Here is a 27,678-nt window from a genome sequence, read left to right as displayed (position 1 = left end):
CCCACTCCTTCTAGTCTTCCCATGCTCCAGATTTATTTTTATTTAAATCTGCATTTTGAGGTGGGTGGGTTGGGGTTGGGTTTTTCTTTTCCTGCTAAAACGCTCCCTCACCAGGCATGCGGTCCACAGTGGCGGGTTGCAGGGATTGGAGCTCCTTGAGGTCCGTGTGCCTGCTGCCCTCCGAACAAGAGGGAACGGGAGAGGACGGGGGAGGACAGGAAAGGGGAAGGAGAGTGCCGGCGACAAGTCCATCTTTTCCTTCCACTGCCTCTTTCAGACCACAAATTCCTCCATTCAGTCCTTCTAGCTGGTTGCTGCCCTTGATGTTACAACAGGCGGAGGTAGAGTGAAGCGAACTTGTCGGCGCAGGGCTCTCCCCTGACAAGCTGGTGAATGAATCACACGACGCCTCGTCCTCCTCCGGCTGGTCCAGCTGCCAGCTGTCCTCCCGCTCCTGCTCCCGGTCCTGCTCTAAATTGCGAAAGCCCTTTGTGACCACGCCCGGCCGATGATCCAGCAGAGCCCCCATGTGTGGTTGAGCCAGCTGCTGCCATGCGTGCAGGGTAGCAGAACCTGCACAAAAAAGGAAAGCCTTATGTTACTGGAGAATATGCTAAAGATACTCTAGATGTACAGTAATTCACAATGAGACCATTTCAGCTGTGCTTCTACCTGAACACACGACACAATGAGCTGTAGATTTATAAACGTATTGAGATATAGATCTGAGAATTGAAACATTGGTGTTATTCCTTAGCAAAACTAACATTTAGGTCTGAAATGTGGAGTGAATGAACAGGCATGCCAACAACACAGGAAGTAAAAACCCACCACACAACCTGAATCAGGTTAGCTTGTGAGAGCTAGCTCTGTTAAGCTGCAGCACTATGTTCCACTGAACAAAATATTTGACAAGCATAAAGATAATAATATCAGAAAAGATTGTCTCCATGTTTTAACTGTCTAAAAGTCTCACACGATGACAGACAGCAAAGTGGGCAAAATGTCTATGTTCAGTTTCAGCACTTTGTGGTCCTGTTATTTCATTATTCTTGGTGCTTTATATGTGAAATGTGGGAACATGTGAGCGAATTAACTGGAAAAAAAGAGACAAGAATATAATGAATGGAAGATGAGGAAATGATATTTTATTAGGGAAGTTGTTTACAAAGAAAACAGAAGTTAAATGGAAAGAAGAAAGAATCAAATATAGAAAAGAAAGCTCAAAAATAGACAGAAATGGAGGTAAAAGAAAAGCAGCTACAGATAAAAGATGCCGTGTAACTGGGAGAACAAATGTGTAAGTGTCACGTTTCAGAAGACAGATGTCATGCTAAAAGTTTTGCTTACGACAAAAGAAGAAACAACAGAGAGAGCAGTAACAAACTATCTACAGGGTGATGAAACAGTAACAATAATCTATGAACTTGTCCTGTTTTGTTACGTTACAGTCACACACTTCAAGGCACTTTGTCCCAAAAAAATCCCAAAAGACACAAACATGAAGAGCAGAGGTAAAAATGAACAAAAAAATATACATGATAATTTATATATTTTTGTGTGAACCTACATCTCTGTCACTTTGTTGCTTTTACACCTGAATTCCCCTCCCTGTGGAACGGTAAAGGATATTTCTAATTATATACTATCTGTTTTGTTTATTCTATTTGACCCAACTATAAAAAATGTTGAACTACAAAATAACATTTTCTATACAAAAAAAAACCCCACATTGTTTTCCATCCTATTGTTTATGCTACCATGTAGTTTTTTTTCTCCCATTTTATTTAATTTTACACATAAGACAGCAAATAGTGTAATGCATACCTTTGTGATTGTAATTTTAGTTCTGAACACTAGGTGGAGGAAAAACACTGCAAATGGTGTATGTAGCAGTTTAATCATTAAAAAGTTCCAACTACCAGGAGTGAAATCTAACTCTGTCAGGTGTTAAATACGGCTGTTAAATATGGATATGGAGGTAAATCTTAGTGAAAACATAAGTTTATGCCTAACGAATAAGGCATAATTTGGATAATATATTGATTAAATGCATACAAGCACAAAGTATGTTTGCTTTAAAAAGTATACAGACCACGTACTCGCTTTTTAAGATCTGTAACATTCCTGCGCTGTCAGTGGCCTGTGTGGTTTCTACACTTCGAACCAGCAGCGCGGCTGTGTGTGTCTGAAATAAAAGGAGTGCTGAAGGTTCAAAGTGCCTTCCTCTTGTCTTAAGGCCGTCAGCAGACCGCTGCCCAGAGCCAGAGGAGCTCTGAGGGGAGGCTGTAAACCCGACAGGCTGCGAATCTCCAACAGACTGGAGCTTCTGCGCAGCTTCACATTCGGTGAGGCACTCGGGAGGATCTGTGACTCGCTCTGGTTATGAAAGATTAAATACCGGTTCGGGTGTTTGCCGTCATTGCCTTGCGTTGGACTAATCTGTGTCTCACTGTTTGAGCTACTTAGAAAGACATAGTTGTAGTCCTGTCTCTGCTTCTGGTTGTGATTCTCTTTTCTGTTTGAGTTTTCGTTTGAATTCAGGAAGACGTTTTGAAAGCTACGATTTTTCTTTTCCTTATTCGTGTCAAGAGGATCATTAGACCAATAATCACCTTCCAGCGGCTTTACAATCTGCAGCTTCTCCGGCAGGTAGGACCTGGCTGTGATGGAGTAACCCGACCAGATGCTTCCAAAGGAGGGATGCGAGCAGAACGACAGCAGGCTCTCCGTTGGGGACCCCGGGCCCCCACTGCCTTCAGCGTCTCCCTTTTCGTCCTCTTTCCCCAGGTAGGCTAGCTTTCTCTCCCTCTCTTCTTCGAAGAAGCGTTTCTCTGAGAGGTAGTTGTCACGGCGCAGCGACAGGCGTCGCAGGGCTGCCTCCAGGTCCCTGCTGCCCGGGGTCCCCGGCGTACCAGGGGGCCGCTTGTTGGAGTCTTCCGACCTGAGGAGAGAAAGAGAGATAAGAAGAAGAGCAATCTCTATTTTTTCCCCCTTTCTGTTTGCTAAAGATTCAAAATGTTCCTCACCCGTCATCCGGACCCTCCAAGATACTGCTTGTCCTGTTGTCCAAGATGATCCCACTTCCTGTGTCACTCCCGTGGATGGAGTTGGAGCGAGGCGTGCCCACCCTGCTGGAGCGGCCCGAGGTGAAGCACGAGTTCTGATTGGACCCTGGGATGTTCAGAGGGGAGGGGGCCGCGGAGGAACGCTGCTGACGCATCAAGTTGAGGTTTTTCACCGTCTGGAAAACTCGCTTTGGGTGCAGTCTGGAGAAACGAGCGACACAATCGCATTACTACGGCGATCAAGGGATACGCTCAAAGTATCATGCAGGAACAACGTTAGAGCGTAAAACTAAAGGCACCTCTGCTCTTCTACGTCCGGATCATCCATCTGAAGCTCTTTTCTCATAGTTCCCTCTATTTCTGCTGCAAGCGAGTCCTGGGAGAAGAAAATGAATCCATTCATTCTGCTGGAGCTGACAGTCTAATATGCTAAACTGCATAAAGCTGTGACGGCTCATGTGCTGACCATTGGGAATAAGCCCAGTGTATGGAAACGCCTCGGGGTGTTGAGAGGTAGAGTTTTATTCCTCAGGTTCTTCAACTCCTCCTGAGCCTCATGGAGGATCTCCATACACTCTGCATACTTATCCTGCAGCTCCCGCAACTGAGCAAGGAGAGAGGAAAGGCGGAACGACAGAAAAAAGTGAAAAAATGTAGCAGGTTTGGCTAAACTTAGGCTTTTGACTTAAAACATAAATATATATTTAAAAAAATCATTGCAGAGATAATCACCGCAAAAACATAAAATATTACAAAGCATTTTTTGTGTAATTTCTAGTGCAGATATCTTACTGCACTTGAAATAAGACAAAACTAACTTACAAGTAACTTTTCAGCAAGATGTAGCAGCTTGCTTAGGGTCAATAAATCCTTAATACTGATGAAAAAGTTCCAGTTTCATTTGCAGGTTATTTCATTTGCAGCAAGACCTTTTTCCCATGTTATAAATAAAATAATCTGCCAGTGGAACAAGCATTTTCTTATTCAAAATTAAGGAATTTTTGACTCTAAATAAGATCCTATTTCTTGCAGGAAATTTACTTTTTAGCTACTTTTGTCTCATCTGGTATCTCATATTATCTGCAAAGATATTTGCAGTAGAAACTAAACCAAAAATACTTTTCGTGTTTCTGCAGAATAAAAAAATAAATAAACAGATAACATTTAAACTAAATATCTACCAAATTTAGTCTTGATGTACCCTAGCCATTAAGACATTACTTTGGACATAAATAAGACATGACATATTTTAATAGATGCATGTCTTAATTCCTATCAGGAAACAAACTTTTTGGTTGAATAAAAATAGCTTTAAATTTTGATCTGAAAGAGAGATAAACGCAAATTATTCTGTCCAAAAACCTCCATCCAAGTTTAACCTTGACCTAAACCTAATTAACATCCAGTCTCTAATCACTGCAAAAACTGGAATCTAAGATTAAATATCTTGGATTAAGGATATTTATGCTTGTTTCCTTTCTGACAAAATAAGTATTCTCACAAAGAGGTTTTTATGTTGGAATATTTTTCTCATTTTAAGTGTTTTTGAACCTAACTAAAGCTTGATGAAAATATTACTTACTATGAGTAAATATATAGTAGAAAACTTCCATATCAATAGTTACAACTTCAAGTCTAGAACTTATTTTTCTAAGTAAAAATTAAATATTTAAGAGTTCGTTGCATGAAGAGAATGCTTTGGTCCTCAAAAATGGTCACTTTTCACATAAATAAAAACACAGATAAAATAGCTTAATAATAATACTGATAATCCTTCACAGTCATGTGGTCACAGCCTGCAGCTTACCTCAGCAGTGAGCTGTCTCTGGGCGTCCTTGGCTGCACCCAGGTGCTGAGTCAGCTCTTCGTTCTCCACTGCATACTGTGAACACCGAGGACAACACATTGCATGCAGTAGCAATTCTTTATCTAATGTATCCAAAAGTCCTTGTTTGCATTAGCAGCTTTTTTTTTTTTATTTATTTTTTGAGGCTTTCATACGAGCTTCGCCTTCTTCTGCAGGTCGACGATCTGAGAGAGGAGGTGTGTGATCTCCTCCTGCTGTCTGGAAGCATCCTCGCTCTTCCTGGCCAGGTCTTCTGCCAGAGAGGAAATCTGGAGGTTAGCAGCTCCTGGGAGGATAGAAGGGGAAAAAAAATTTATAGCCACTGAAATTTTAATGACAGATAAGAAAAAGAAAAGATATAAAACTCACGTAGTTCTTTGACACAGTCGTTGACAAGCTGCTGCTCTTTCTCCTCGTACGAGATCGTTTCAGTCTCCAAATGATTCGCCTGTGAGGACAAATAGATAAAACGGTGATCAATCTTTGCAATCTGAAAAGATTCCACGATGCATTTATTTAACATGGAAAAAGGATACAGGTTTTATTATTATAGCATATTGGTTATGTATTGCTGAAGCTATGTCACTAAATTATGGCAAAAATGTAAAATTGGATACATGATGGAGCCTCTGGAGTGGCCCCGACATCAACTCAATTAAAATTTGTACAATTTGCTGAAGCGCTGGATCTGCGGCAAAAAGCCAACATATTTAAATAAACTCAAGTGGTCAGATATTCAGCTAGGAACAAACTGAGGGCTAGAAATAGTGTGCCGTTTATTTTTAGCCACATATGCAGCAGCGCTGTTTAATCAAATGTTAATGGGCTTGTATTAGAACTTATATGTGTATCTACTTCCTGTTATCTGAAATGTAGACTGTCATCTACATTACAGTGAAAGCTCATGCTTCTACGTACCGCAGATCGCAGTGATTTGTTTTCTTCTTCCAAATCTTTGAGTTTCTTCTGCAGGGAGTCCAATGGAAACAGGGCCGGGGTGGACACGTTGGGTTCACTCAAACGCACCCTGTAAACACAGCAATATTTCACCTCCATTACATTTCTTTTATTTACAATCCCCAAAATAAATAAATTATTATTAGATATTCAACCAAAACTTCTCAATGTCAATTCAACACCACAGCTGCATGCTGATGTGACCGGAGCAGATGAAGTGAGTATTAGGATGCTTACGGCGTGGAGGTGTTTGAGTCCCCATCACTTTCCTCAGCGGCGTTGGTGTAGAACTGCAGCAGCTCGTCTTTCATGGAGAGGTCGTGACGCAGCTGAGACACCTGGATGTGAACATATGTGGAAATGATGAACACTGGACAGGGGAAGAAAAACAAAAGAGCTGATTTGGAGAATTTTGTTCACAACATGTCCAAGCACCTGCAAGGCTCAATAAAAAAAAAAAAAACAGCACATATGTGGCAGTTAACTATTATCACCTTTGAATCTGAGAGATTACAGAAGCCCTTTAATATTGCTGGTATGTACCTCCTCTCGGACGTGCTCCACCTGCTCCTCCAGCAGCTCGTTCCTGTCACTCAGAGCTTTGTTCTTCTTCAGCAGCGACTGTCCGATGCGGGCTGCCAGCTCCAGGTCCCGCTCTTTCTGCTCCAAACACAAACTTTTGATTTAGAGCAATTAAAAAAAAAAATTAAAAATTATTTTTACTTAACCTTTATTTTAAACAGTATTAAATCCCATTGAGATTAAAATCTCTTTTTCCCCAAAAGGAGTCCTGGACAAGAGGCATCAAAAAATACAAAACTACAACACCACAAAAAGTGACACTGTTAAAGAAAGTGTGCAAGATGTGTAAAACAACAACAAGTGAGTCGGTATACCATTTCTGACTTTATTTCACAGTTAAATGTTCAAACTAGTGTTTTTTCTCGTTTGCTTTTCAGAATGTGGGAAGACAAATGGAGAAAGTCCCAAGTTCAGGAACTGAACCCTGGACCGCTACGTCTATGACTATTAGCCTCCACATCATTACGTCACGCACCACCCAAACTACATCAGGTGTGTGTTTATTGCTCAAGAAAAAGACATTTATTCAATCAGTTTTGAATAATTAAAGTGTATTTAAGTAGAATATCAGTCTTCTTAGCAATATATTAATCTTAAAGAGGAGGAAACATCAACAAAAACAAAATAAGAAAACAAAAGATGAACTGTTCAAGCTTTTATTGCAGGCAAATTTATCAGCGTCCCTTCATCAGAGCTGCGCAATACATCATGACCAAATTTTTCAGAATTGCAATACCACTGTTCTCCAGATCAGTATTGCAAAGAAGTAATAAATATTAGCCAGTTATACAAGTATCAAGAAATCTGGCTGTCTGTGCCAGTAATATAGTTGGTTATGCTTAATAGGGCAGAAAATGTTTTAGGAGGATGTTAAAAAACAAAGATTTACTGGATAGACTACTCTGTGTTTCCAACAAATCCAAAGCAGAAAGACATTAACACCGCTTCTCAAGTGTTTGTTTATACCGTCACATAGTCATCGAAACCTATGAGTTGAGTAAATAAAAAACCTTAAAATAGATTCATCTCTTATCGCAGTAACATAAGTGCACGTTCAAATCTTTTTGGAAAAATCCAACATTTATAATTTACTGAGAAAAAAGTCACCTTAGAAAAAAACAGGTTTTAACAGAAATCAATGGTGTCACAATCACTGGTCCCCCAAACATTTCCATTCAAAGAATATCAAAAAAGCTTTTTTTATTTTTTACTTTGCCTTAATAAAAGTCTAATTTTCCATCCATGATTCTCTTTTTTTCCTGTGTTATTGATATGACATTTTGTTCAGCTACTGGCCAGTATGAAACTCATATTTGTTTTGTCAGCACACAGTAAGCAGGCCAGTCTGGGAGGTAAAGAAATCTCTCAAGCTCACTGCAGGGAAACTGCAGCAAAGAGTATGATGGGGTCAGGGAGTTCTATGACCTTACATACCGTCTGCATCCCAACCATCACAATAAAATCAAAAATGTTTCCAACCTAAACAGGTGGAGATTGCTAAACTCTACTGGGACTTCAACTGGAACCAAGTGCTCTGGTCAGACAAACACTCTAAGTGTGTCTGACGTGAAGTGATAAATAGATGGGAAAAGACTTTGTGCCCAAATCTAATAGAAGATCTATAATGCTGTGGAGCTGGTTTTCTACTTCAAAAAAACAAAAAAAACATCAGCAGACTCAAAATCAACCTTCTTTCATGGCTTTCTCTATCCTCCAATGGGAACACCGACAGTGTGAGCTGAAGAAAAGACGAAATCAGGAGGAGGATTTCACACTAGAGGACTGAATACTGTCCTGTTTGCAAAATGTGGTCGTCTAAAGGGTGACTAATAACTATGCCGTTAGCCATTTTCTTAAAACAATTATTTCTTACAATGTTTTTCCCCCTGTTAAATACACATAATTAAAATTTAGACTTTTAAAAAATTAGAATTGTCCGATTATTCTACTGCAAATACAAATCCTTTCATTTGAAGGTTATTCATTAATCCGAATTCCGAAGGACTGGCAATAAATGAAGCCATGGAAGAAATCATGAGCTAAACATACAGAAAAGGCTGCTGTTAGTCATACCTGAACAATCATTAAGGGCTTATTCACCTGAGGCTGAGTCTGCTGCCTCACAATCATTTTGTTTTCTGGCAGTAAAAATAGCCTGACACACAAAGGCAGCAACGCTAAGTTGTGTTTCATGTGCAACTGAAGAACACAAAGCAACTGGCATGGTCACAACCAGCGCTTTGTTCAGAGAAAACCTGCATGCCCATCTGAGTGTTGCATCTCAAGTTTTATTTGACAGCAACACCATTCAGTTTTCAGACACTTTTGTCTCTTGATGTCCTACTTTATGCTCTTTTTTTTTGTCACTGACGGGGAGAGGTGATACATTAAAATAGCAGCTTTAGGAAACGAGTTCAACGATGTTGTTCTTTTGACCCTCAGAGAGAATCCCAAGTTTTAAATCGTCACTTAGTACATCCCCAAAGTAAGTGCTTTAAAATCCCTCTAAAAATGTCGCCTTCTGTTTGATCTGCTTCGACAGATTTTACTTTTCCGTACTGACCTCTTCCAGCAGTCGGGTGACAGCATCAATGTCGCTGTAGGTCTTTGTCATCTGGCCCACTCTGTCTGCACACAACACTGCAGGAGGGAGACACGGAGGGAATGGTAAGTTTCAGAGACAAATGTCCAAAAGAAGATTAACAAACGACAACAACTGCACTTAAAGCAGGCATTACAAATGTGATCTTGAGGATTTTTGCCTTAAATTAAAAAAAAAAAAAAGACAAACGGTCACATTTACAGAATATTGCAAAAATTGTTTACACCTCAATGATTTTTGCACATCATGTTACAACCAGAAATGTTAATGCATTTTATTGGAGTTTTATGTAGCAGAAAAAGGTTTTTTTTTTTAAAAAGAGGATTAGGCAAGGAGAGTATAAATCAAAGGAGCGCATAGTAACTCTGGAGGAGCTGCAGACATCCACAGCTGTGGATCTGGAGAATCTGTTGACCACAAAACTATTAGTCATACACTCCAAAATTTCACATTTTGAATGTTGCACTGCACATCTTCCTGAACACAGCATCTTCATGGCAGCATCATGCTGTGGTAAAAGCTTTCTTCAGCAAAAAAACAATGAAATCCTGGAAGAAAACCAGGATGAATACTTTTGCGAGACACTGAAAGCTTTTAGAGATCAAATAGTGCAGAAAAAAAAGTGCATATGTATTACGCTACCAATTTGAAATTCAAAATAGAATCACCATTATGTCTTTGAATTGCTGATTCAATTACATGGACCCTTGGACCTGCATAGCGTGATTAGTAAAGGTGTCTCCAGTATTGACCCTGACAGATAGAAGTGGGAGGCGGACCTCCGCTTGTATCAGACTTCAAATTATATAACTTTGATTAATAAACAGCTCATTATCTCCTGGATTTTAACTTGCAACCATCACAGCCGACATGTAACCAGAGTTTAGCTGCTCCCTCTGCAGTCTTCTTTTCGCTTCCAGTTCGAAGCACATGCATGATCAAAATTCAAAGAACAACCTTTATTACCCACATAAATAACGCGCTCGTCTTTAACCTAACTAATGAGTCAGAAACGATAAGCTACTGAGAACAGTTTCAGAGCTCAGAGTGTAAAACCACAACCCTGTTCATCTGTATGATTATCCATCTCCTTCATTTGCAGATTCAGTTATCATTTCCTAGTGGAAGGTACATGTCTCATCATGGCTGACTTTTCCACATGCCACCTTTGAAGCCCTAAAAAAAGCCAAAGAACTTTGATCACATCTGACGCTTTCAACGTTTATCTTTAGCAAAAAGGGAATGTGATGCAAGGAATATGCAAAACAATAATGCAAAAAGAGTCGGCCCATGCAAAGCACACATTTTATTATCAACACTTGGAGCAACAGCGTGGCTGTCAGAAACAAGATATACAGCATGTTGTAAAAGTATTTATACCCCTACAGGGTTTTTTTGTTCTTCATATTTTACAATGTTGGGACCACAGCCTTAAATTTTATGTAATGGAGGAATGTTTAGATATGATCCTTCAAGTTCAACTATAAAAGTAGGTGTTAGAATGGCCCAGTCAAAACCTAGACATAGGTTACAGCACCTTACAGTACAGTATAACTGTTCTGTGTTATCATATTGTGCTTTCAACCTTCGTCTGTTATGGAGCATGCTTGATTTGGAAATGTTGGCAGTTTTTTTGGGTTAAGGTTAAAGATCAAGACCATCTTAGGGACACACACACAGAGAGTGCTGCTTTAGTAATTCTATCTACTTACCGCAAATGCGAATATAAACTGCTAGAGACAGCTCGAAGAATCAACTACAGAATCACTTTGTGAAGGTTTTAAAATATTAGTAAAACACTGTTTTACAGCATTTACAGGTGTGCGTCACCTGTCTTAACATAAAAAAATAACGACTGCTCAGGCCATAGAGACCAACCCCTATAAAGAATTTGTGCTAGCATCAATGACGACAAACCTGAGGTTAATAAATAATCAGAAAAATAAACTTAGATCAAAACTGTAATCTGAACTGTAGCATCAGCAACAAATAGGCCTAAGGATGAAACACACAAATGTACTGTAACACATTTCTGTGTTTCGAAAGCCTCAGATCCACCCATATGCTTGCCAAACCACAACAATTGTCTTCATCTGCTATCTGCCTTGGAAGCGTGGAAGGACAGGGTGCAGCCTGTTTACCTGTCATGCTTTATATTTGTGTACGTGCAGCTAATCAAAGAGCATGCTGGCTTATTTCCACTATAATACTCCTGCCAGGTGAAATGACTAAACGAAAATACACGACGATGAATTAAGGCACAAAGGCTTCGGTGCCAAGAGGAAGTATTCATACTTTACTCATTAATATTTTAGTAACAATTTACCCCTTAAGACAAAAGGGGGAGAAACATGTTGATGAGGGCAAGTCTAACATAACAGAGAAGATAATTTAAAAAAGATATGTTCACTCTACCCACTACTTCTTTAATGTGAAGGACATAAGAGAGAAGACGCATTATGTCTTGTTCAGCCATGGCAGTAATAAAAGGTTTATTAGTCCAGAGAGTTATATTAATATTATAATGGATGTTATTAACCAATCAGCTGAACGTATTAGCGTGTTTTTTATTTGTAATTTTCAAGACGACTGACTGAGTCACAGATACATTTACCCCACTAGTGAGCAACACAGTGGGCTAAGACTTAGCCCACTGTGTTGCTGTCTTAGGACAACACTTAGTCTTAGGAGACTAAGACAATACATAGAAAGGAGCTCTTGTTATCTTAATCAATGCCCTGAACACAGTCTGCTCGGACTGGTGACATGTAACACAATGGGATTTCACTAAAATAATCATTTCCTTATTGGATCTGGGTTAATATGGCTTAACTATTTATAAAAATTAACTAGCACAGCATAGCGTCTTTTGTCAACAGAAAACTTAAGATGCAGCTACACGTAAAATGCTAACTCATGCTTTTATATTAACAATGCAACAATCGATTTTTCCCCGGGGTGATTTCCAGTGGTCTGATTTGCCAAGTTTGATTTTGTGCGATTAAAAATGATTTTCAAATCGAACAAAAACGAAAATGCGTGACAGCATATGTCAAAAGCAGTGCACTGTTTTTTTTTTTATTCCACACAGAAAAAATTGATTAAAAGTACATGTTATTGATTAATGCATTAATAAGCTAAAAATGATTCGATTTTTCACTTCTGATGCATTTAAAAAAGAGGAAAAAAATCCTCATATTTGACCCGCTGATTACCTGTTACAAAATGTGTCTAATTCCAATCACGGGCCAATCAATCAGGGAACCTCTAATTATAGAGATAGTTTTACATTTAAACATCTTACGATGTTTTCTGTCAGTGTAATTTGTAAGACGGCTGATTAAATCTGCAGTGTGGAGTTCAGACGAGGCTGAGGGGAAACACTCAGGCACAGGGAAACAAACTCTAAGGCAACACACAGGAAGGAGCTGTTGTTGTTTTAACCAATCAATCCCCCAAAGCACAGTCTGCTAGCAATGTTGATGAGCAACACACAATGGGGAATCATAAGACATTATTTCCTGATTCCATCTGGGTTACAATTCATCTTAACCGTGATTATAATATGAATTACAACAACATTAGAGTTTATTATGTCATTCAGGGGGGATGAGCTATACTGTCCAGTGTGAGACAGAACCACAAAGGAGGGACTGCACCTGCAGGACAAATGCATGATTCCATAGAAAAACAGCAACATGCAAATTTTTCGTCTATATGCTTTTGAACAAGCAATGAAGACTGTTGATGATCACACAGTCTCTACTAACCAGTAGCTACCTTCATAAAGTATCTGCTGCTCTTCATCCATGTCTTCATTCTGCTCATCCTGTTTGTATCTTCCATGCCTGGAGAAGCCAGGTTCCGCCTCTTCATCCTCCTCCTGCTGCCTTGTGCTTTCATGAATGGGCAAACAAACATATTCCTCGTCCTGATCCTGGTCAGAGAAGTCCACTGCGTCCTCATGGCCGGACATGCAGAGAGCCATCCTCCCCTTCTGACGCTACAGCCAACCAGTAAACCCCAAAGTCCTCAGAGGCAAAGCCATGTGTCCTACCTGGGGCCAGTACATTGCTGTAGGTCTGATGTTTGACAGACAAATGTTTGCATTTCCCTCTCGCAGTGCCTGCCTCTCTGACAGGGAAGATCCAGTGTTTGTATGTGTTGGATACCAGCCTGATGAATATGTAGGAGTGTGAGTATCAGCTGTCCCTTATCGCAAGTCAGTAAGAGACTACCAGACAGCTCAACTCCTCCTCCTCTCTTCTCTGACTGGTCAGTCTGCGGCCTGCTCTACTTCAACACAGACACGGGGAAGAGAGGTACATCCCCACTTGTCTCATATTTAAAGTTAGAACACTGGGTTGGAGCAGATTAATTCAACAGATGAAGGGATTTAAAGAACATAATTCCTAACTCTGTAATCCGCAACTGTTTAACGGAGATTTTTATTTCGACGGTGGAGAGACACTGGCAACTTAAAGGCGGAAAAGTTAAAGCTGTTGAGTGCTGGTTCTTACTCAGGTTAAAAGGAAGACAAGTCATTTTACAACCCCTCTCAGGTGACGACACCTTGGTACAGCCCAGCCCAGCCTCCATGGTGACACTGAAACTGGGCAAACAGAGACAGCCACTTGTTTCCAGGGTGTGGCGAGATAAACAAACCCCCGCAGGTGAAAGGTTTTACATGGATCCAGCACGCAGTACCATCAAGCAGAAAAATATTTCCCTGTCTGTCCTTGTCCTGATAATATGCTGTATTTCTACCTTTCAAAACATGCATTCCTTTCAAATTGTGTCATAATGGCTTTTTTCAAACCACAGAACAGGTTCGGGCAGACAGTAGCCACCGTCCCTCAGCCTGGTTTTTCCAGTTTGATTCCTGTTGAAAAAGACAGCTTCTGCCCTCCCACAGTGCTCACTCAGGAGGCAACCAGTCATCTGAAAAACGTGTTTAATTCAAACACAATGAAAGTCGATCATTCAGGTTGTTGTCTGATGTGCTGGACCTCTTGGTCAGAGGAGGGCATAACCTGATTCTGACAGAACATTTTACACACAAACCAGCGTGCCAAAGCGTCAAGATACTTTAGCCGAGTTCCACACAAACCAAAGGGTCTTTAACAGACTTCCAAGTTGCAAAACATTAAAACAATAACAGCAAACTTCCAACTCGAGTCCCTGGGAAGCAGCCCGAGTACTCACAAACTTTGTCCGGCCTGCGTTTTATTTTATTATTTATATTGTCTTGCAGAAGAAACAATATGTTCTTACATCTTGACACGTTACAAAAAAAAAAAAAAGAATGCAGAAATTGCAAAAAAAGCCAGAATACTGAAGAAACAAAATAAAATTCAGGTAACATGGACGATGAATTGTAAAGTTTATATTAAAACAAAGGATGCTCCTGAAAATGCTCGAGGTATATGGATTAGATCCTTAGAGCAACTGGACAAGTAAATAGTGGATAAATAGAGGATGTCCAACAAACAGTGAGGTGGCTTTATGTTAACATTATGGGTTTATTAAGTACTTTTTTGTTTTTTTATTTTTTTCTTTTTTTTAAATTGGATTCCTTTATATTAAAATACAATAAACAAAAATAATGAATGATTATGAATTTTCAGATTCTAAATTGTATGATGTAAACTTGATAACTGCAGATCCCTTTCCAGATATCGAGTGTGAATACTATGATGAGGAGAAATTTAACAACAGTAAAATGATAAAAGCAGGTTTCTCTGTAATTCACCTAAATAGTAGAAGTATGAACTCTAATTTCTCAAAAATAACAGATTACTTAAAACGGTTAAATGGACAATTCAGTATAATAGCAGTTTCAGAGACTTGGTTGAATGAGGAAAACAAAAACAATTTTCAAATAGATGGATATGAATTACATTATGTGAATAGAAGTAGTAAAAGAGGTGGGGGTGTTGCTTTGTTTGCTGATAGTGAAATAAGATGTAAAATAAAGGATACTATGTCAACAACTGTTGAAGGTGTAATGGAGATGATTACTATAGAAGTGTTAAGTGAGAAATCGAGAAATATAGTGGTGAGTTGTGTGTATCGAACACCAGGATCTAACTTAGAATTATTTACTGAAAAATTAATAGAGCTTATTAAAATGAGTAAAAATAAAACATTATTTCTGTGTGGAGATTTTAATATAGATTTAGGAACCCAAATTGATTTAAATGGGATGTTTGTTGATACAATGTGTAGTTTGGGTTTCTTTCCATTGATATCAAAACCAACAAGAATTACGACACACTCTGCCACAATAATTGATAATATTTTTACTAATATTACGGATGGAGAGGTGCTGAGTGGACTCTTCAAAATCGATATAAGTGATCATTTACCAGTTTTTGCGATTTACAAAAATCACCAGAAAATTATTACTGTACCTGTGCCAACGAAAAAAGTGTTTAATATGTCAAAAAAAAATTTGGATAAATTGAAAAATGATTTGTGTCAACAAAATTGGAATAATGTATATGTGGATGATGTACACAGAGCATATGATGAGTTTATGAATATTTTGGGAGTTCTGTATAAAAGACATTGTATGACAACTAATTTTGTTAAGAAAGATGCTGTTGACAAGCCATGGATGACAAAAGGGTTGAGAAATGCTTGTAAAAAAAAGAATAATTTGTATTCATCCTTTTTGATGTTAAAAACGAAAGAAGCAGAGGATAGATATAAGAAATATAAAAATAAACTGACATGGATTATAAGAAAACATAAAAAAGAATATTATACCGACCTATTAACAAAAAGTAACGGTGACACAAAAGCAATATGGACAGTTATACATAGTGTTTCTACAAAGCATACAATAAAATCTGGTATTGCAACACACTTTTTAAAAGAAAATACTGAAATTTATGATCGGAATGAAATAGCAAACGAATTCAATCATTACTACGTAAATGTTGGTCCAAGACTTGCTGCTCAGATACCAAAAGATGATAGCGATGTTACCCAAAAAATTGGGAGTTGTCCAAACAGCATCTTTCTTGGAGAAACGGATGAGAAAGAAATACTGAGTATTGTAAACAAAATGGCGGATAAAAAATCAAAGGATTGGGTAAATATGGATATGAAATTTGTAAAGGAAATTATGTCTTATGTAATTAAACCATTCACCTATATCTGTAATTTGTCATTCTCATCAGGAAAATTTCCAGACGCCATGAAAATAGCAAAGGTAATTCCCATTTACAAAAATGGTAAGAAATGTATGTTTAGTAATTACAGACCGATATCGTTGTTGCCACAGTTCTCAAAAATTTTGGAGAAACTATTTGTAAATAGATTAGATACATTTATAGATAAAAATAATATATTAAGTAGTAGTCAATATGGATTTAGAGCCAAAAATTCGACATCAATGGCCCTTATGGAACTGATAGAACATATAACGAATGCTATTGATCAAAAACAATATAGTGCTAGCATTTATGTCGATCTAAAGAAAGCATTCGACACGATTGACCATAGCATTTTACTCAAAAAACTTATTAAATATGGGATTAGAGGGCCGGCATTACAGTGGATTTCGAGCTACCTGGAGAATAGAAAACAGTTTGTACAAGTACATGATACTAGATCCGAATTTTGTGAAATTACATGTGGAGTTCCACAGGGCTCAGTACTTGGACCAAAGTTGTTCATTTTATATGTAAATGATTTGGTAAATGTATCAGGGTTTTTCAAATGTATTCTATTTGCGGATGATACCACTTTTTTTTGTCAGGGTAATGATATAAAAGGGATGTTAAAAGAAATGAAAATAGAATTTATGCAAATACATAAATGGTTCAAACTAAATAAATTATCTTTAAATTTGGACAAAACAAATTATATGTTATTTACAAGGAGACAAAGAATTGTAAATACTCCATTTAAAGTTGATGGTGTAGAGATTTGTAGAGTTAGTGAGGTGAAATTTTTGGGTGTGATAATTGATGAGAAATTATCATGGAAATCCCATTTGAATTATTTAAGAACAAAATTAGCAAAATCAATTGCAGTGCTTTATAAAGTACGGGATTTTCTGAATGATCATGCACTATTTATGTTGTATAATGCACTAATTGTTCCACACTTGGTTTATTGTGTTGAGGTATGGGGAAAGGCATGTTATACTAGTATAAAATCTGTTTTTGTTTTGCAAAAAAGGGCAATAAGAGTTATTGCTCGAAAACATGGTAAATATCCAACAAATACATTATTTTGTAATTTGAGGTTTTTGAAATTCAATGATTTAGTTGATTATAATATTTTGTTGGTTATGTATAAGGCACATCTAAAAACATTACCCTTAAACATCCAAAAAAAATTTGAAAAGAGAGAGAGTGGTTATAACCTTAAGGGGACACAGATTTTTAAGAAACCTAAATTCAGAACCTGTTTGAAAGAACGATGTACTTCGATACAAGGAGTCAAACTGTGGAACGACCTGCAAAACGATGTTAAAAATGCTAAATCATTACACATGTTTAAAAGAATGTTAAAGATTGTTTTTTTGAAGAAGTATGAAATAGTATAAAGTCAAAGTATAGTATTGTTCAGTTGAGATTGATGATTGACCTTGTTTTTTTGGTCTTCCTTTGTTTTCTTTTTTTTGTCACATAAGACAAATCAAAAAAAATTTTAGTTTTTTTTTTGTTTTTTGTTTGTTTGTTTTTTGTTGTTTTGATCCATAGTTGAGAAAAAGGGGCAGATATTATAAGATTATTTTCTTCTTTCTGCTACCTTTCATTTCATTTTTTTAAATTATTTTATTTTTTTTTCTTGTATTAAAATTTTTTTTTTATTTGTATTGAATGAAATGAATAAAAGAACTACTATCCACAAAGCACTTTAGTGAGACTTTATATGTTGCTCTACTTTATGTGACAGAAAGGAAGTGTAAGGAATGAATAAACTTTGATCATAGCTCGTTGCCCCGCTGGAAGGTGAACTCTTCAATGAGTCTTAAACCCCTTCAGAAAGTCAACAGTTTTTCCTTCAGTACTGCCCTTTATGCTGTCTAAGTTTGGGACTGGTGGTGCAAGTGGTTCTGCAAAAAACTCGGTTTGCTTTTCCAACACCCGAGAGTCAAGTTTGAGCCACGACGTCATTACATCACAATAAACATCTCATCCAGTTCATGTTTGAACCTCCCCCTGTTTTATTCTGAGATTCTGTGAAGGGCAATAATACATGGATATAGTTGGACTACACAAGTGACATTAATTATGCTAATATCCCTGTAAACAGATGCCCTAACATCACTGAGTATTACTCAACTGAGCTGAATTATGATCTTAAGGAGGTTCACTTTAATTTTTGAAAACAGTTGAAATTAGGAAAAAGCTTTTGACTGAAACATTAAATATTCTCTTCTGCTCAACAAAATGAAACCTGTGAGCCTCAAACGTTTAGAAGTGATCATGAGCTTTAGTCCAAAATCCCAGTTCTTTGCACAACCCTCACGCTTTTCATTGTAATTAGTTTAGAAAAGTGATTCCAGCTCTGGACGACCTTGCATGCTTGAGTAGCTCCACTCAATAGTCCCACAGAACAGCTCCGTTGTTCTGCGGACAATAAAGGGCTTCTCCACAAACAAGATTCATTGCTTTCCTGGTCACATTCACTCTTCTCAGCCCATGTGTTTTCTTTCATTCTTGCTTTTGCGCTTAATTTAAATAACTTGGATCAGTTTCTCTCGACAGACACGTTTATAAAGTTACCAAACATTTCTAATATAAACAGTGGCTTTATTTCCAAAAAGCAAAAGTGAAAATAAATTTGCTGAATGAGTATCTGAAGGTAGTCAACTTTTAATGACTTTTTTCTACTCTGGCAGGTTAAAAAGTCTGAATAATTAAATCAAAAACAATTTAAAAAGACATCCCCTATTCCCAGCCGGCCCCCACATTCCCATTGAAACAATAGATCGGGGGTTTTCCCACGCCCTTGTTCTAATTGGACTCAGCTCATTCGGCCCAGTTCTTTTGAAGGCTTCTAAAAGCGACAAGCAGTGTTGCAATCTGCCGTTAACAAAAAAGGGACTTTGAGCCACATGCAAATCACTGAGCTAAATATAAGCCAACCTACTTCCCCCTCCCTCCTCATGGCGAGCTCAGAATAAAATCAGCTGCTTGCTATTCCTGCCTCCATGAGGAGATTTGTCAAAAATAATCCCCTCGATCTGGTTGCCAAGAAAGCCAAAACACCAAACATTAGAAATCAAAGCTTGGCTGGCAGCCACGGTTGAATAACACAGCTGGAGATGAAGTCTTATAGGAAAGGTGCTTAGCTGCACCACACTGTTTGTTACGTAAGAAAATCTACAGCATCCCTGAAGCACATGGCTATTACAACACACTGACATGAAATAAATTATTTTCCTCCTCCATCCGAACGATATTCACAGGAAATGTGGAATTAGGTTACAATTAAAATAAAATAAAAAAATACAAGAAATTCACATAAATGCAGCGGTGTACATAACATACCTAATCTTAGGTCTCAGAAATAAACAGCGTGTTATGAGCAGCAGGTAAGCTGACACATTTTACTGAAAGCTGCAGCGAAGCCAGATCAAAGCAGGCGACAGCAGACATATCACAGACACAGGCAGAGCCACAGCCTGGTGAAACGCTACTGACTGCTCCAGCCTGCTGCCGTTAGCCCCACCTGTCACATGACCAGGTACCATCACCCCGGGCATCCTCAACAAGTCACATGCACCAGGACCAATCTGTGGGATCATTACCCACTGTATCTGGTTACACACTGGCGCTCCTGAAATGTAACCCTACATGATGCCGTAACTGACCTTGGCGCATTACATAAATACTTCTCACTGCACCAACACCTACAGAGATTTTACTGCTTGGTTATTCCTTTACATAATTACCCCTCCTGGTGCTAGTTATGCTTTTGTTTCATTCATTCATTCATTCATTCATTCATTCATTCATTCATTCATTCATTCATTCGAATGCGCTGTTTCTAGTAAAGCACGTTGAACAGCTTAAAAAAAGTTAAATATCTATTTGTCAAGGCACTGAAGCGCCGTGATTATGTTGGAGAAAATCGACTGCTGAGATCACACATCCAAATAAGTGCAGTTAGGTAACGTCACTAAACACAAAGAGAATCATTAAGATGCAGTTCAATTACATGCTATGTGGTTTATTTCAACAAGATATTTCCTTTGTGGCCACCTAAGAGCTAAATGATAGCTCTTTTGCAACAATAAACTGCTCTTTAATCAGCCAGTCGGTCGAGATTGTAGCATTTTGTATAAACTCTGTTTACTGAAGGTACGCCTCAACATGTACTGCCAGCAAATCTATATCCAGACACAAAAAACCTGAATAAAACTTACGTTTTCTTTATCTTCTGTCACCACTAAGTTTAAGTTTAATCTGGTTGCTTTAACCCTGGATGCACCAGCTAACTTGTATGTTTTTTGCAAAACCACAAGGTTGCATTCGGAATGTCCCCAAATACGAAGCCAACATTTTCTTCCTCTTCAAGTTTTATAAATTTTATCCACCATGAATTACACGAGAAGCCTGGTTGTTAGAGCTCTTGTTCTGGGCAGGTTTCTCTTTTGTTGCTAATGGAAATCCATTTTAGGATATTACATGTGTAAATTCTACACAATGCCTTATATTATGCTAGAGTCAGAGAAAATTGCATATTTCCATCTTGAACAGCTAGCAACAAACATATTTTAGTGAGAAATTTTGCGATGAAAGCAGAAAGGTGATAACACTTATGAGGCATTTAGATTTTTAATGTCAAGTTATGTTATCTTGATATTCATTAACATTATTGTGTGTTTTTCTAATATTGTGCAGCCATAAAATGCATCATATCTAAGTACTAAGACATTGCACTGACAACAGCACTGTTCATTGTGAAAGTCTGTAACTAAGGGAAGAAGATTCAACATTAACTATTTTTTCAATATTAGTGGATTTCAGCTTACAGGAGTAATGCCAATGTTTTGTCTTAAATTTTCAACCTTTTCCTGTTACGGAACATGTTGGATTTGGAAATGTTGCTGTCAGATTAAAAGTTAAAATTTATATTTTCTTGTAAAACAAACAAAAACACGTTGCAAGCGATTACCCACTGTCACTACGTGCTTGTCCAGGAGGAGAGAATGCTGAAAGTCAATGACTTGATGTAGTCTGCTGGGCTTCCTTTAATAGAAAATGTTTGACTAACCAATTTCACTATTAAATTGAACTTGAATGCATTGTTGGATAGCTAAGATCAATTGGATTGGATTTAATTGAGTTTTTTGTAAAGCCTTGAGGTGACTTTTATTTGTTATGAATTGACACAATATGATATACAAACTGAAATGTGTTGAAAATTTTGTATTTTGAACATGGTCCTAATATTTTAACTTTTATAGAGATTGGCAAAAATAAATGTCAGCCAGTTAAAAGCTTCCTATAACTGGACACTGTAGATCTGAGACAAATGTTAAACTGTGCATGTCTTGATATAACAAAAACTTTATGAGCAGTCCATGACTCAACAAATCCTAACTTCTTAACGATATGAACAGTCTTCTTCACAGCATAGTGACTGCAGAACCTGATTATATATTTCTTCATACAACTGATCTGTTTTTCTTGTTAGCCGCCTTGAGATGGTATTTGTTGTGAATTAGTGTTGTATAAATATACTGAACTCAACTTTAACAACTCTTACTAAAGTATATTGTCCCTTACCGTCCGTACACTCTTCATAGTACCAGTCCAGTTCATAGTAGTCAGCCTTGACAAACCTCTGGCCTCTGGTGTGGCCTCGTCTCTTCATCCTCACTGCTCTGTTAGAAAGACGCACCAATGTTCCAGCATGTCTGGCCCTAGAGTCTTTGGTATGTCCAGCATCCCGGCATGGCTAAAGGAGTTCAGCTACCACTTAAATGTGTAATTCCAGATAGCGTCTGGGGATCAGTCAGTCATTTCTGCTTTGCCCATGCTTGGTGGTCAGCAGAGGCCACACAAGTTAGAACAGGTACTCTTATTCTCATCACATATCCTTTCAGCTTGTCTGTGTATTAGCTCTATTCATTGGATATCTGGTGCCATTTTAGCAGGTCACTCCACAGAGATGTTGCCTGCGTCATCAGCTGGAAGAAGAAAGAAAAAAAAAATCACTGTTGTGTTTATGTCCATCAGCAGAGGGTCTTCTGTGAGTCTCCCCGTGTCCTCTAGTGTGTTGTCTCCTTTTTTATTTTTTCCTCAGTCACTCCGAAGTTTCAGAGCAAAAGATGTAAATCCCATCGTCTTCAGATCCATTTAAAGCTTCATGTTGGTTTGTCTTCTTCTTTTGGCCGATTCCTTAGTGATTCAGTTCCCTTAAGGTCCAGTTCTGTCCTTTGTCTTCCCTGTTACAATACTACTCACTAACACTGACCCACACATGGAGCTCTGCATCTCTTACAATGACTCAATGAATACACTGACAAGCAGCAGCAGCAGTCACGGGTTTTGCAGCAGAAATGATGCTAACCATGACAACACTACAAGGGAGGGCTTTGAGGAAGCTTCTGGCCAATAAAAAGGAAGATTATTTCCCAGCATGCTCCCGCCTACTGCTGCATGTCAGCATTTGTTCCCTCCTCTCCTCTACTTTGTCCTTCTGAGGGGTTGCTATAGTAACAGGCTCTGACTCCAAGGCCTTTCGGCATGGAGAAGCTGTTAGCAGGAAAAGCCGTGTAGCGTTGGCAGTGGTGACGTGGCTGGCCCAAAATGAATGAACATTTTTGTCTTTAAAGGGAATCAGTCACCACCTTGAGAGTGATGAAACAAGTTCACCAGACGGAGGCAGGGAACATAATTCTAACCTACGGTGCATAAAATATACATATAAACCACATTATTTTAACTGAGAAACACAAACATGGTGTAAGGTTATATATAGTTTACAGATTTTAATGCACTTTAAAGTACACAGCTTAAATGTCTGAACCGTGCGTGATTTCAATAGTGTGAAAAACTACAACAGTTATTAAAAGACATGAAACTAGTTTATCACTAATGAGCTTAAAGAAATATTAGTTACTAGCCTGGTAGAGTACTGCTGAAGGATAGTAAAAGATTCCTTAAATTGTGCTAAAAATGCCCACTTTGTATTTGTTTAGTTAATTTATAGGTTTTAACATACAAATAAAAACGTAACTGTTTAAAACATGAACTTGTGATTCAATTATTTTTGACTCTTCTGAAATATTACAAAAAACATCTGATCCAACCCCTGGATCTATTTCATTGGAAGAAATCAGAATTAAAGTTATTTTTTAAAACCTTGATTTTTTTCAGTATACTGTGCTTCGAAAATGTCAAGATTTGTAGTAAATGTCAGCTGATAAGCCACAATGCTTTCCAATGCAAATCAGAACAAACAAAAAAAAAATATCCAATGGAATCAATTCTACCAATCAGACAAAATATCAATATAATTTGTGTTTGGTTAAACGTGTGGGTGGCATGTCATCACAACAGAGCTGATCAGCTGCCTCCATGTCACCATCTCCTCAGACATGACCTTCTCATGTAGCAGGGCACGTCAGCACATGTAGCTGCCAATGCAAAGCTTTGGAAAAAATGTTGTAAAAGAGTGCTGAACATGTGATTTAAGGTTGGGCCGCTAACTGGATAACTAAATGCTTACATGATGAGGTATACCACTCTTTATGATATCTGGTTTGATGCTTCATGCAAGCTGCATACGCCTCAAAGCCTGACAGACACCCATATGTCCCAACAGAGCTTATTTATAATGTGCCATCAGGGTGCCGATACCCAGACCATCTGTCAGAGCAACTTTCATTCATGGCAGATCCTGACAGCCAGGAACTGTAATACCTGGAAAATACAGACAAACAAGGGGCGGGGGGGGAAGCATGGCAGACATCCCAAAGAAACCTTGACCTTGTTGTTGTCTGTGTCTGCACAGGCCACAGTGACCCAGTAGTCACTGAACACAGAGGTGAAGTCTAAGTTTTCAACTGAGAATATAAATAGAACGTGTAATCTAATTTAAGTACATTACTTTTACTCTAACCGAGTCACTATTCAAGCAGACAGCAGTTAGAACTGAATAATTAATGGTGAGAAAAAAACAAAACAAACTTCTGTTCTCTGGATTTGCTGCGTGCACCAACGGCACGTGTTTCAGTGAGCCTGATTGTGTTTATTGGATTCTTGGGTAGCTATGTGGGTGGGTGGGTGTTTTCCGCTGAAACGGTGGCAACGCTGAGGCAGTTTGATAAGACAAAAGCAGACACATGCATATAACACAAGTTCAAAGCACAACACAAAGCTGAACATTAACCCGAGTGTTGGAGATGCAGCCGGTGTTTGTTTTGGTAACCATGTCCACGCTGTAATGGAAAGATGACCGTCAGAGAAGAATGTCACTAACCTCTCTGACTTAAATAATTAAGAATTTTCTAAATATAGTTATTATTATTACACTGTTCGTTTTTAATTTGATAGAACTGCAAATTAGAGTTGAACTTACAGAAGTATTTGAAGGTCTCTTCTATCTGTTCATTGGTAAGGTCAAGGGAAGAGTCGGGGTCCACCAATGGCGTGTGCAGCCAATCATCCTGATCATAACCGAAGATGGTGTCGGCCCTCAGCTTGTAGACAGGCAGTTGTTCCTCCAATAGGCTGACAATCTCGAGCTCTGGCAAGTCAGCACTGTTACACACATCTGTACAAAGAGAAGGACAAGATAGTGTTCAATGACTGGTCCTTTCTTTGGCAGTATGTTTTTCAGAACAATCATTAACTTCTGTCAAATGGTGGATAAGATTAACAAAAAAAAGCCACATCTGACAAGTGGACTTCAAACTCCTGGCTGTTACATCCTAGAAAGCCTTTTTCGTTGATACTAAAATAAATTGTCAACTTTTTTCTGAGGAAACATTTGTTCCCTTAAAGAAGTGCAGGCTGTTCGTTACACGCAGTTGAAAAATTAATAACACAGACATGGAGTCAGCTAGAACTGAAGGTGCATGTTGCCCTCTAGTGGGCGATCAAGGAAAAAGCTGGGCTATATAAAACAATGACGACTAAAAACTTATAGACTTGGTTTAGAAAAGATATTCAACATAAAACTCAAATGGAACCTGTTTATGTAACTCCTCAAAACTACATTAGCAAGACAAGGTGTGTTGAATTAATTTAGTAATGCATAAAATGAAAAGATATCTGATAACTCATGCATTACCTTACAAAAGCACCAACATCATTTGAATTTTTACAATTTTTAATAACATTAGTACAACCACAAGTTCTCAGTTCGTTTACTGGGATTTCACTCTATTGACCAACACAAAGTGAACAGGAAAAAAAAAGATACATAGCTTTAAAATTTGATGACAAGTAAAAATTTGAAAAGTGCTGCTTGCACTTGAATTCAGACAATTTACATAGATATTTCTAAATAAAAACCAGTGCTAGCAATTGCTGTCAAAAGTCAGACTCTGCCTGTGGGTAATTTTAATCTCAGTATAAATCCAGCTGTGCTGTGAAGGCTGAAAATATTTGTTAGAGAACATCAGTGAACAAACAGCATCTTGAAGACCAGGTAGAGGGCGGACAGGAAAGGGAGAAAGTTGTGGAGAAGTTTGAAGTGTCGTTAAATTCTAAAATAATATTTTAAATCATTACAATTTTATGGAATACTGTTCATCATCTGAAAATTATACCTTGAAACTTTAAAACTGAGTCAAAGAGGGTTAGAGGTTTATGAGCTGCAGAGATTAATATTTCAGCTGACAGGATCCTTTGTCATCCATTCTACAACCCTGGTAGAAAGCCATAGTTGAAATATTTTTCCATAAGTAGTGTAAGAGTCGCAGCAAACATCTGGAAGAAGGTGCTCTGATCAGATGAAACCAAAACTGAGAGCTTCACCCAACACGCAAGACACAACATCTGACAAAAATCTAACATTGCAAACAATCCTAAATATCTGATGCCCATAAAGTCTCTGCTCAAAACAAAATTCATGTTGTAGTTATGTTTTCCTCAAGAAATGTGAAACAGCAAAGCTTGAACTGACCACATTAGTAAAAACACTGAATGAGAATCAACACGGAGGGAAAAAAAGCTCTTTGTGTTGCTGTTCTGTCGCTCCACTGTCTGTCTATGACTCCTTGACAATGCCGTCTGTTACAGTTTGCTAATCCAGACTGAATGACTGACTGTGCTGAAAAATGCACACACACACACATGCACACACACATGCAACAGCTGGTGAATCATTCGGCAAGCAGACTCAGTAGTTTTCCTGTGTGTTTTAGTACACAGGAACATGACCCATATTCATAAAAAATGAAAATATTAATCTGTATTTTTAATTGACTAATTTATGTCTCCTATAGAATGTAAATATTCTTTTCAATGTCTGAAAAATAGTGTGGCTTTTATATTTTCTGTATGTAACCTTTTTACATTATAACATTGAATGGTTTGACAGAATCTGAACTTTACTATCCATCAAATCTATAGATTTTGATGTGTAGGTACTTGAAAACAATTGCAGAAATTTGGTTGATTTCTAGGTAAATCTAAATGCTTTTTCCAAACAAACTTTTTAACATTAAGTCCACTGATTATACGAATAATTTTTAAAAAATCAATTAACTGGATTCTGCTTATGTATATTTTGCGTTCTTGCTGAAAACTGTAGAAAAGACATCCTATAAATGAGAATAGAGACTTCTTATTGTTGGGAAACCTGCACCAGTCAAGCAGTTAGAGAAGGATCTTAATGTAACGCAGAGGTAGAAACTTCAAAATAAACTCAGCACAAACAGCTGGCGATGTTCAGCCTATCACAATCAATAAATGCTTGGATAGGATCACGAGGATTTCAAGTTCCAGGTCACTCCTCAAATGTAAATATAGACCAGATGAAAAGAAAGAAACAAAGCACCAGAAACAGGTTGACATTGGTTGGATCAGATGCTGGAATACTCTGCTGTCACACCGTTAGTCAAAGCAATAAACACATCGGGATGAGTGCAGCTGACAGAATCATGGTGAAGTCTGGGGAAAAAAACCCCAGAAAACTTTTGAAATTCAAGATCAACTACAGCAGTAGTGTCCTGCTACTATACTACGATACGAAGCACCCAGCTACCAACACAGCACATTCAGTAATGTGGAAGCCTGAGTTAGGTAACAGAAGAGCAGCGAACCCACACATTACAAGCAAGTGAACTGGTTTCCAACTGGCCACATGGTACTGGTGTCACATTGCTGAACCACCTGGATGAGAGCGCTGAAGAGTTGCTTAATATAAAGACGACATTCTGACTCTGAAGTTCAACATGGCCGCCTCCTGTTGACCACCAGAGTGGAGTAATGCAACTTGTGGAAAATCTTCAATCATGCACTCAAACAACATTACATCATTCTGTGCTTTAAATTACAAAGACTGCACAACTACAAGCGAGCAAGACACAATTTCCATGACAACTGAAACGGACAGACAAACACAGGGGTGATATGTACCGAGTAAAACTCGGCCTGTAAAGTTTAAAATAAAACCAGCAGAAAGACCACTGT

The 27,678-nt window shown here is 38.2% G+C and overlaps 1 protein-coding gene and 1 long non-coding RNA gene across 6 annotated transcripts in view; one reads left to right on the top strand and one right to left on the bottom strand.

Moving 5' to 3' along the window:
* The window catches only part of trak1 (trafficking kinesin protein 1), a 37,607-nt gene that overhangs the window by 6,246 nt on the left and 3,683 nt on the right, over nt 1–27,678 (bottom strand). For 3 of the 5 annotated variants that reach the window (XM_023330468.1, XM_023330469.1, XM_023330466.1), the window contains exons 2-14: nt 24,617–24,811; nt 9,017–9,093; nt 6,415–6,531; nt 6,109–6,209; nt 5,833–5,941; nt 5,284–5,362; nt 5,070–5,200; nt 4,876–4,950; nt 3,535–3,672; nt 3,368–3,444; nt 3,030–3,269; nt 2,616–2,944; nt 112–573 (exon numbers count right to left, since the gene is read on the bottom strand). In XM_023330468.1, the coding sequence (XP_023186236.1) occupies nt 112–573; nt 2,616–2,944; nt 3,030–3,269; nt 3,368–3,444; nt 3,535–3,672; nt 4,876–4,950; nt 5,070–5,200; nt 5,284–5,362; nt 5,833–5,941; nt 6,109–6,209; nt 6,415–6,531; nt 9,017–9,067 (1,909 nt within the window). In that variant the 5' untranslated portion in view covers nt 9,068–9,093; nt 24,617–24,811. Of the gene's footprint in view, nt 1–111; nt 574–2,615; nt 2,945–3,029; nt 3,270–3,367; nt 3,445–3,534; nt 3,673–4,875; nt 4,951–5,069; nt 5,201–5,283; nt 5,363–5,832; nt 5,942–6,108; nt 6,210–6,414; nt 6,532–9,016; nt 9,094–12,835; nt 13,972–21,816; nt 22,540–24,616; nt 24,812–27,678 lie in introns of those variants that run through there. The other 2 variants (XM_023330467.1, XM_014468768.2) reach the window with 2 other exon arrangements.
* Nucleotides 6,666–10,799, top strand: LOC111608067. The gene is made up of 4 exons (XR_002752518.1): nt 6,666–6,753; nt 6,831–6,945; nt 8,996–9,120; nt 10,158–10,799. It is a non-coding gene; the product is annotated as an uncharacterized LOC111608067 (long non-coding RNA).

The sequence above is a fragment of the Xiphophorus maculatus genome, chromosome 3, assembly GCF_002775205.1.
Source record: "Xiphophorus maculatus strain JP 163 A chromosome 3, X_maculatus-5.0-male, whole genome shotgun sequence".
Classification (NCBI taxonomy): Eukaryota; Metazoa; Chordata; class Actinopteri; order Cyprinodontiformes; family Poeciliidae; genus Xiphophorus; species Xiphophorus maculatus.
The sequence above is the reverse complement of the archived record's forward strand: the minus strand, read 5'-3'. Positions and strand labels throughout refer to the sequence as shown.